Consider the following 11,246-nt stretch of genomic DNA (forward strand, 5'->3'; position numbering starts at 1 on the left):
GGTGTCAGAGTCTCCTGCATGGGGTGGGAGATGTTGTCCAACAGGGATGACAGCTTAGCCACCATTCTCCTGTCACTCACCACCTCCACTGAGTCCAAAGGGCATCCCAGAACAGAGCTGTTCAGTCTCTACCTGTCCCCGGCAGAGATGTTGCCACCCCAGCAGACCACACCATAAAAGATGGCTGAGACCACCACAGAGTCATAGACGGTCTTCAGAATTGGGCCCTAAACTTCAAAAGACCTGAGTCTCCACAGCAGGTACCAGCTCCTTGGTTTTATTAGTGTTGATCTTGAGGTAGTTCTGCTGGCACCCGTCCACAAAGCCTTGGGGTCAGTTCTCTGTACTCCTTGTCGTCCCCATCAGTGATGAGGCCGACTATTGCAGATTCATCAGAGAACTTCTGCAGGAAGCACTGGGTGGAGTTGTGGGAGAAGTCTGCAGTGTAGATGGTGAAGAGAAACGGAGCTAGAACCGTTCCCTGTGGGAGCCCCGTACTGCAGACGACCCTGTCCGACACACAGCCCTGAGTTCTCACATACTGTGGTCGGTTGGTGAGGTAGTCCAAAATCCAGGTAGTGAGGTAGTGGTCCACTCCTGTGTTTTCCAGCTTGTCCTTCAGGACCGTGGGCAGAATGGTGTTGAAGGCACTGGAGAAATCAAAGAACATGATTCTCACAGTGCTCCCAGCGGTCTCCAGGTGAGAGGGAGAACAATGTAGAAGGTGAATGACGGCGTCATCCGCTCCGATGCCAGGCTGGTAGGCAAACTGAAGTGGGTCCAGTGATGAGCTCACCAGGCGCCAAAGCTGAGCCAGGACCAGCCGCTCCAGGGTCTTCATCAGGTGGGATGTCAGAGCCACCGACCTATAGCTGTTGAGGTCCTTGGGGCGTGAAGTCTTTGGCCCTGGTACAACACAGGAGGTTTTCCAGAGCTGTGGGACTCTCCCCAGCCTCAGGCTCAGATTGAAGATGTGCTCCATCACTCCACACACTTGGTCTGCGCAGGAGCTGACAACCCTTGAGCTGATGCCATCTGGACCCGCTGCCTTCTTGCCTTTAATCCTCCTCAGTTCCCTCCTAACCTGTGTGGTTGAGAGGACAGGCTGTAGCCTTGTGTTGAGTGTGTATTGGATGCTGTTGTTGGGGGTGGGGAGGAGTGAGCAGGGTGAGTAGAGGAGGTGTGAAGTGTCTGAGGTGTCAGAGGTGAAACAGCAGCAGTGGGTGTGGGTGAGTCTGCAGCCGATGTTGAAGACTGCCTCATGGATGAATCAAATCTGTTGAAGAAATGATTCAGTTCATTTGCCCACCTCACATCCCTCCCAGGCAGAGAGTTCTGAAGTTTGTGGCCCAAGATGGTTCTGAGGCCTCTCCAGATTTCTCCAATGTTGTTTTGCTGAAGCTGGTTCTCCATCTTCTGCCTGTAGCTGTCCTTCCCATTCTTTATACAGTGGGGCAAAAAAGTATTTAGTCAGCCACCGATTGTGCAAGTTCCCCCACTTAAAATTATGACAGAGGTCAGTAATTTGCACCAGAGGTACACTTCAACTGTGAGAGACAGAATGTGAAAAAAAAATCCATGAATCCACATGGTAGGATTTGTAAAGAATTTATTGGTAAATCAGGGTGGAAAATAAGTATTTGGTCACCTCAAACAAGGAAAATCTCTGGCTCTCACAGACCTGTAACGTCTTCTGTAAGAAGCTTTTCTGTCCCCCACTCGTTACCTGTATGAATGGCACCTGTTTGAACTCATCATCTGTATAAAAGACACCTGTCCACAGCCTCAAACAGTCAGACTCCAAACTCCGCCATGGCCAAGACCAAAGAGCTTTCGAATGACACCAGGAAAAGTATTGTAGACCTGCACCAGACTGGGAAGAGTGAATCTACAATAGGCAAGCAGCTTGGTGTGAAAAAATCAACTGTGGGAGCAATCATCAGAAAATGGAAGACATACAAGACCACTGATAATCTCCCTCGATCTGGGGCTCCACGCAAGATCTCATCCCGTGGGGTCAAAATGATCATGAGAACGGTGAGCAAAGATCCCAGAACCACACGGGGGGACCTGGTGAATGACCTGCAGAGAGCTGGGACCAAAGTAACAAAGGTCACCATCAGTAACACACTACAACGGCAGGGAATCAAATCCCGCAGTGCCAGACGTGTTCTGCTGCTTAAGCCAGTGCATGTCCAGGCCCGTCTGAAGTTTGCCAGAGAGCACATGGATGATACAGCAGAGGATTGGGAGAATGTCATGTGGTCAGATGAAACCAAAGTAGAACTTTTTGGTATAAACTCAACTCGTCGTGTTTGGAGGAAGAAGAATACTGAGTTGCATCCCAAGAACACCATACCTACTGTGAAGCATGGGGGTGGAAACATCATGCTATGGGGCTGTTTTTCTGCCAAGGGGACAGGACAGAATGAATGGGGCCATGTATCGTGAGATTTTGAGCCAAAACCTCCTTCCATCAGTGAGAACTTTGAAGATGAAACGAGGCTGGGTCTTCCAACATGACAATGATCCAAAACACACCGCCCGGGCAACAAAGGAGTGGCTCCGTAAGAAGCATTTGAAAGTCCTGAAGTGGCCTAGCCAGTCTCCAGACCTCAACCCCATAGAAAATCTGTGGCGGGAGTTGAAAGTCCGTGTTGCTCGGTGACAGCCCCAAAACATCACTGCTCTCGAGAAGATCTGCATGGAGGAATGGGCCAAAATACCAGCTACTGTGTGTGCAAACCTGGTAAAGACCTATAGTAAACGTTTGACCTCTGTTATTGCCAACAAAGGTTATGTTACAAAGTATTGAGTTGTATTTTTGTTATTGACCAAATACTTATTTTCCACCCTACTTTACGAATAAATTCTTTACAAATCCTACCATGCGGATTCATGGATTTTTTTTTCACATTCTGTCTCTCACAGTTGAAGTGTACCACTGGTGCAAATTACTGACCTCTGTCATCATTTTAGGTGGGGGAACTTGCACAATCGGTGGCTGGCTAAATACTTTTTTGCCCCACTGTAAGTACTCTCAGCTCTCTCTGCACCCTTTTCAACTGCTCTTTGTCTCTGGATTTGAAGGCCCTCTTCTTCTGCTTGAGGACGGCTTTAATTTCTGTGGTAATCCATGATTTGTTATTAGAGAAACACCGCACAGTCCTGGTAGGTATGGTATTATCCACACAGAAGTTAATATAGTCCGTAATGCATGTCACAAGGCTGTCGATGTCCTCTCCGTGGTCGTCACAGTTCACCTCCCACACAGTAGACTCAAAACAATCTTTAAGAGCCTCCTCGCTCTCCTCCGACCATCTCTGCACTGTGCGCATGGCTGGTGGCTCCCTGCGCACTAAGGGCTCATACACATGGACAAGGTGCACCAGGGTGTGATCAGATCTGCCCAGGGGAGGTAGAGGTGATGAAATGTATGCCTCTTCAGCACTGGCATACAGTATGTCCAGTGTTTTCTTGTCTCTGGTTGGGCATGTCACATACTGGGTGGGCAGCGTGGAGTCCAGTGAGACATGATTAAAGTCCTCTGATATTAAAAGAAGGGCTCTTGGAGATTGCATTTGCAGTCTGCTGACCACAGAGTGGAGAGGGTCACATGCTGTATCTATGTTGGCTGAAGGGGGGACATACACCCTTATTGCGATAACATGTGAGAATTCCCTGGGGAGGTAGTACACACACATGCTAACGGCTAACAGCTCAATGTTGCAGAGTTCTTCTTTCACAGTGATGTGCCCAGGGTTACACCATCTGTCATTCACAAACACTGCCATCCCGATAGCGTCACGCTCGTGTCCGGAGTTAGCGGTGTTAGCCTGGACTCTGTTAGCATTATGATGCTACATTGCTGATACTCCCTCTGTGACCAGGTTAGCGACGTGAGGTCATCCATCTTAATGGGCAAAGATCTTACGTTTTCGATGATTACAGAAGGGAGAGATGGTCTATAACATCTCCTTCTCGGGTGACGGCGCTCCCTCACAGCACGACACCCCCGTCTTTTCTTCCTCGGCTCACTGGGAATGTCAAGTCTGTCTGCCGGCAGTACTGCTGTGGGACGCAGCGCTAACAGCTGATCCCTACTGTAAACAAAGGATTCCTGCAGTGGGTCCCCAAACACGGGTGAAAAAAGTAGAAAAAAACCAAGAAAAATGACCAAGACTAGCACAAAACGGTAGAACATGATTGCAGAGTCTAATTGCTAATACTTTAGTTATAAAAATCCATCCATCCATTCGCTTCTGCTTCTCCTTTTCAGGGTCGCGGGGGGGCGCTGGAGCCTATCCCAGCTGTCATAGGGCGAGAGGCAGGGTACACCCTGGACAGGTCGCCAGTCTGTCGCAGGGCTAAAATAGTTATAAAAATTACGAGAAAAAAAGATGAGAAAGAAAGAAACTCAGAATGAGCAGAGGTGCTGTAACAGGCTGCCACACACGGGGGGCGCCGGAAGTACCTGTGCACCTTATGGTCCCAAAAATACGGTAAGTCAGGCAAACTGACCTCAATGACCTTAAGGTAAATGTCACCAGGATTCAAACTATTCCAATATTTTTAGTAAATGCAGCTACGGTATCAATTTAAAAAGGTGACTTCCTACTAGAGTTATAGCCTTCACAATATTTTCCGAGATTAAAGTTGGATTAAAATGTTCGGATCTCTCGTGTCGTCCTTACATACCTCCACATTGGTGACCCCTGAGGCGAACATGCTAAGGTAAAAAGAAAAAGCCAGCTCCTGCCTGGAAACATCAGTGGCTGCCAGACTTCCACCTCCACCTATAGCTGAGTTTGCTGTAGCTTTTAAACTACTTGGATCTTTGCCTTCATGATGCCCCTTCATGGTTCGTGTGCATCAAAGTTCAGTTTGCTCTTCGTGGCATTTCATCTGATGACACAAAATACCATCATGTGATCTCATACACTGATCTCAAGGCGCTGCTTGTGCGGCGCTTCTCCCTTTCCAACGTGAAATGGTCCTAGAAACTCCTCCCTCTCTCGGGCCTGGGTGAATGTACTGCTCTTGAGCTCATGGAGAGCATGCTGTCCTTGCTAGGAACATATGATGGATGATTCCTCTTCTTTCAACAGCTGCCAGCTCTCTCAATGCTGTCATTTTCTTCACAACCCTGTTTTACTCGGGGTGCCGAGGCCTTGGTGCATGCTAATTTTGTAACTTCGCGAAACATATTTTAATGTTTGCTTTCTGAGTTTCCCTCACTACCTTTCCCTACTTTCTCAAACACTGTGATGAAGCACGAGGTGGACCTTATCACTCCGGTCGGCCCTTTGTTTGTGTGCGCACACCCTGCCTTGACCCTGCTAAACTGTCTGTCGCTCAGGAGGAGTATGCAACTATGGCGCGACTGAGAATTGTGCAGTGTTCGAATAGTCCCTGGACTTCCCCATTAGACGTGGCACCCAAATCTGACGGTCAGTGCAGGCCTTGTAGGAATTTTTGCCATCTAAATAATGTCACGGAAAGCAATTGTTATCCCATTCCGCACATTGAGAATTTTTTTGGCTCATCTCGCGGGGACTTTTTTCATCAATTTTTTCTAAAATTGATTTAGTGCAGGGGTATCACCAGGTTCCTGTGCGTGCTGAGGATGTCCCCAAAACCACCATAATAACTCAGTTCAGCCTTTTCAGGTTTTTGCACATGCCCTTCGGCCTGAGGGGTGCAGCCCAAACCTTCCAGCGTTTGACTAACTAGGTATTACGCGGGCTCTCCTTCGTTTTTGTATATCTAGATAATATCCTGGTGGCCAACAGATTGGAGGAACAGCACACCTGCGTCAGGTTTCTTGGCGCTTGGCAGCACATGGCCTGATCAATAACTTGTCTAAATGTCAGTTTGGTTTGCCAGTTCTACCGAGATTAAAGTTGCAGTAAAGTATTGGGATCCCTCGTGTCATCCTTACATACATCCTTACCTCCACAACATGAACATTTCAGATGATTTTATTTAAAATTATTATGGCATTTATTTAAAGAAATTATTAACACAAAATTTATTTGTTCTTTTCAACATTCCTGAAATTATTTACAATTTACCATATAGGTCACTTTAGTATTAAATCTAGATGGTACAAAGCACTATATCATTTCCAGAAATGGCCCACTACATTACATATAAATGCAAATATAATGCCAAACAGCAGTTGTCTCAAGGCCTGTTTTGCCTTTCAAATGGAGCTAAGAGAACGTGGTAGAAGGGAAAGTTTACTCCAGTTTTTTTTCATTTATTGGGAAAGGCAGAGGAAGGTGTTTATGTACACACAAAATATTGTTCTTATTTTGCTGGTTAAAAAAGAAGATACAAAGTGAACTCCCATCCTTTGTGCTCACTTCCTAATTACCTAGAGACACCCAAAAGACAAATGGCCCCTCTCAACAGTTGAGACAAATCATCTGGGAAGTAGGTAAGCAAAGGAGACTAAACATTGAGTAACAAATCCTCATTTCCTCCTAAGATGGCAGCAACTCTTTCATGAGGAATAACTCTTAACAATTCCCTGTACCACAAAGTAACAGTGGGAGGGTTATCCTTAACCCAGTTAATAAGAATACATTTCCAGTCCAGCAACAATAGTTTATCATCTAGTTTATGCTGCAAATAAGTTAATGCTGATTCTTTTGAAGGTAAACCAAGCATAAAAAATCCAGGGTCCCTTTAGGTCCGATTCGTAAAAATATTGCTGAGTTCTTGAGATATGGAACTTCAAAATCTTTTGATTAGTTTAAATTCCCAGAAGTAATGGGAAAAGGTACCAGTCTGTATTTGACATTTGATACAAAAAGGGGATACATGCGGTGTAATCTCATGCAAAACATTAGGAGCTATATATAGGCGGTGTAAAATTTTGTATTGGGTTTAAGCAAGCGGTTGCAAGTAAAAGTAGATCTAGCTATGATAATGGCTCCTTTCCAATACTCCTAAGTATATTCATTATTAAGATCTCTCTCCCATTTATGAATAGCACTCATTGTACAGCGTGGAACACATGGTTATTTCAAAGGATTTACTGCATCTTGCCTGTAATGGTGTTAGAGACTGATAAGCAGGCCAGAGTCTGTTTTTTTATCTTAAATTTTGTTGCATTTGTGTGCAGGTCTATAACTACTCACTCACATCCATTTCTTTCAGCAGCATAAAACATATCTTGCAGTGTACTGTAATGTTAATTATAAATCCTTTATCAGACAAAAATTACATTTAAATATGCATATACCCAGACTCTGTTATTTAATGTGTCACAGAATTGTAAGTGACTCGTAATGTCTACTAATGTAATATAAATGTAATAATAATAACAATAATGTAAACACAAAAATGGCAACATAATATAAATTGTTACTGATTGTTTTTTTTACTTTTAGCTTGTAGTTTTGCCCATGACATGTTTCTTGGTATTCTTTTCTGGCTTAAGAAATATTATGTAACACTTGGGTGCAAAAATACAAATTAATAAGCCAAAAGCTGAAGACAAAATTGCAAATATTTCTACAGCTACAGTGAACTTTCCAGGAGAACTGATGTATGCTGGGATGAATGTAATCCACACAGCACAGAATATCAGCAGGCTGAATGTGATCAATTTGGCTTCATTGAAATTATCAGGAAGTTTTCTTGCCATGAATGCAAGGATCAAACAAATGACTGCAAGGATCCCTATGTATCCCAACACTGCATAAAAAGCAGCCTGAGATCCTGTTTTACATTCCAGAACAATCATCCTATTGCTGTATGTGAACAACATATGTGGGTAAGGTGGGTTTAAAGTCAGCCATAATGCACATATTACCACTTGAATCAAAGTGCAGGAGCAAATGATGATTCTTTGTTGTGCATGACCAAACTTTCCAGCAATGTTGTTGCCAGGAAATGTGGCTTTGAAGGCTGTGACAACAACAATGGTTTTTCCCAAGACACAGGAAATGCAAAGAGCAAATGTCACACCAAAAGCGGTGTGACGCAGCATGCATGTCCAGACTGTTGGTTGACCAAGAAAAGTAAGAGGACAGAGAAAACACAGAAAAAGAGAAAACAATAAGAAAGAGCTCAGCTCAAAGTTGCTGGCTTTTATCACAGGAGTTTCTCTGTAGTTGATAAAAACCACCATTGTGGCAAGGGAGAGAGAGGCCCCTAACAGGGATACAAGTGTTAGAGCTATTCCCATGGGCTCATGATATTTCAGGAACTCAATAGTTCTAGGAATGCAATCATCTTTTCTCTCATTGGACCAGTATTCCTTTGGACAAGGTGTGCAGTCTGCTGCACCTGTTGAGGATAAATAGAAAGGGTCAGTGGTGTATCTAGATGTACATTTGGGATAATAATAAATTAAAAATCTACTTTAAAAAAGCATATGACGCAATAAGACATTAATATTTTAAATATTAGCTATATGTAGACACTAAACATGTCATGTTATAATGTACACGTTCAACGTTTACAGGATATACACTCTTGATATGTTTCTGTCTACCTGTTGAGTTGGCTATAGTTCCATCAGCACAGGGAACACAGTCAAAACAACATATAGGTTTTCCCTGAATTTGAGCTTTTCTGGTTCCAACTGGGCAAACATTAGAACACACCGATGTGGGCATCTGTAGCAAAAGAAATATTTAAGTATTGTAGAGGTAAATGATTATGTGTTAACAAGAGAATAATAAAGGATGAGATACTAAAAGTGTACTGCATGTAAAAATAGAGAGACATCATGATTACTTTTTTCCCTGTCCTCCACACTATCTTTTCCTCCTCGATGCTGAGCTTGTAATCACCATTTGCAGCAAATGTCAAATGACCAAGTGTCACATGTTGCACTTTTCCATTTATCAACTGCCAGTTAATGACATCATAAGAAGCAGGAGGATCGCCATTCTCATCAAAAAACACCTCATCACCAAACTGATTTGTGAAATTCACCTTTTGTAACTTTTTACTGACCTAGAAAGGAAAGGATTATGTATTAGGTATGTATAAACGTTCAATTATTGGTTTTGTTTAAACAATTTGAACTATTGTAACTTTCAGTTAAACAATTTCTCACCTCCTTGGGCTTTATTTCTGACAGGTTTAAACATCGCTTTACTGTTTGTGCTCCAACTGGTTGGCAGAATACCAGCTGATGCAGAGCATGTGCAATAGCATAAACTGCTTTATAGACATTATAGGTCACTCTGAGCTCTGTGACATTGAAGAAATCATGCTCGGAATTCATTAATGTTTCATTGCCTGTACATCTTTTGGTTGTGTCCTCAGTAGCTGCATGTACCCCTTGCAAAACAGGTGTGCAGCCCACCATAATCTCCCAGAAATCCTTCACAAAAGGTGCATTGGGATCTGTATAAGGACTAATACTTGTAAGAAAGTGTTTAAGTTTAGGAATAGCCATCTTCTGCATTACAAATCCCACTGTTCCGCCAAAGGATCTATGTATTTCAGGTGTGGATGGTCGAGGTGCTGTTATCCAAGCCACACAAGAAATCCACTGAATTCCTGTAATGTTCTGGTTCACAATCTCTTGCATCAAAGGATAAAAGTCACCCTCAGAAGAAAAAGCCAAAATTACTTTGACAGATGACTGTTTTATTATTTCCACAACTTCTAGAAATTTATCTCTTGTGTACGTGCGTAGAACTGATGCAACAAAAGCAACACAAACCCCAAACTTTTCAACCTCCTCCTTAAAGGCAAGAATTCCATTACGTCCATAATCATTGTCTGCCTGTATGGCTCCAATCCACTGCCATCCAAAATGTTTGACCAGTGCAGCCAAAGCTTTTGCCTGGAAATAGTCGCTGGGGATTGTTCTAAAAAATGTAGGATATTTAGTTCTGTCACTCAGACAAGCACACGTTGAGAAGTAGCTGATCTATAAAAGAGAAAAGAACACTGAAACAGTGTGCATGCAACGATACATCATACAATGCCAAAACATCAAATATCATTTAGCATCATAAAACATACAACTTTATCTCTTACTATTGGCATATGAAATGGTCCAAGAATTCCAGCAGCAGCTATTGACTGAGATGACCCAGACTCTGCTATGAGGGCAGATATAGCTGGAGGGCAATGAGAAGTCACACTTGCCTCCTCTGCTCCACTAGCCAGCGTTAGAGCAGCACGTAAAGTATTTGTAGGAGATGCACAAGAGTTAAGGATCCTATAGCCAAGAGATATGTTTGGAAGCAGAGCAGGATCGTTGTTGATTTCTTCAATGGCAAATATCATTGCCTGTGTCCATCGATAAATTCGCAGGTCAAATCTAAGGACATTTTAGTGATTGATACAAGTCATAAAGTAACCCAGCCATTGCTTCCCATGTATGTAAAGTACAATGTCAAGAATGAAAACACAAATAAACATACATGCATGACAAATGAAAAAGCCACTTGTGGTAACTCATACCCTTCACACTGCACTTTAGGTGGCTCCTTGTCAAATGTATAAGTGCTGAGTATCTCTTTGTTTAAAACTGGGAAGATTCCTCCGATCATTATGTCACCTTCCTTAAACAAACTTGGCATATCAAACCTGCCAAAAAGTTCACAGCCAGATACTGTGTCTGTGCTGAGAACACACAGAAATAGGAGGATACCTCTTTGCATGTTTGCACTGCATTGCCATATAGGCATGAGAGCACAGTTCTTATAACAACAGTATCACATGTAGTCAATGTGCTATAATTTCCCTAAGGCCTCAGTGATCTTAGATTGGCAAACTTGGAATCAGGAAATTAATGCTCTACACGTATTGTTAAATGTCAGTAAACTATCTTGTATCGAAAAGTGTCTAAAACTACTTTTGCAATGCACATTAATCATAAAGAAATTTGAAAGGGACTTTAGAAAACTCTTTAGCTAGGTAATGTATAAGTTATCCATAGTCTTTCAGTTTTTCAGTTTTTCACAGACAGGGTAAATACAATTATTGCCCCTATAAGTAGATTAATTTAGCTTTAAATGATGAATTATTCGTTTTGATTTTGCTTTTTAACCCTTTACAGCCGATCGGAGCGGGCACGCTCTGTTTTGCGTAACTATTTTTAAATCCCGGTAGCTCTGCAACCAAGTAAGCTAGCGCAATAATTTTTTTTGCATATGAAACTGGAGGAGTTGTACTTACATCTTATGCCATCAGCTTGTCCTAGGTCACAGTTTCCTTCCACATATAGCTTTGCAAAAACTGCATAAAAATCACTTGCAGCAACA

The 11,246-nt window shown here is 42.9% G+C and overlaps 1 protein-coding gene across 1 annotated transcript; it reads right to left on the bottom strand.

Annotated features, from left to right (window-relative positions):
• Positions 1-7,396: 7,396 nt before the first annotated feature.
• LOC308401546 (extracellular calcium-sensing receptor-like) lies at positions 7,397-10,562 on the bottom strand (the record flags this gene model as incomplete). The annotated part of the gene is made up of 6 exons (XM_080889817.1): positions 7,397-8,301; positions 8,510-8,633; positions 8,755-8,976; positions 9,080-9,904; positions 10,015-10,300; positions 10,444-10,562. 6 exons carry the CDS (start codon positions 10,560-10,562, stop codon positions 7,397-7,399), a joined length of 2,481 nt encoding a protein of 826 aa, XP_080745943.1.
• Positions 10,563-11,246: the final 684 nt, after the last annotated feature.

This window comes from Rhamphochromis sp. 'chilingali', assembly GCF_963969265.1.
Source record: "Rhamphochromis sp. 'chilingali' genome assembly, chromosome: 8".
Lineage (NCBI taxonomy): Eukaryota > Metazoa > Chordata > Actinopteri > Cichliformes > Cichlidae > Rhamphochromis > Rhamphochromis sp. 'chilingali'.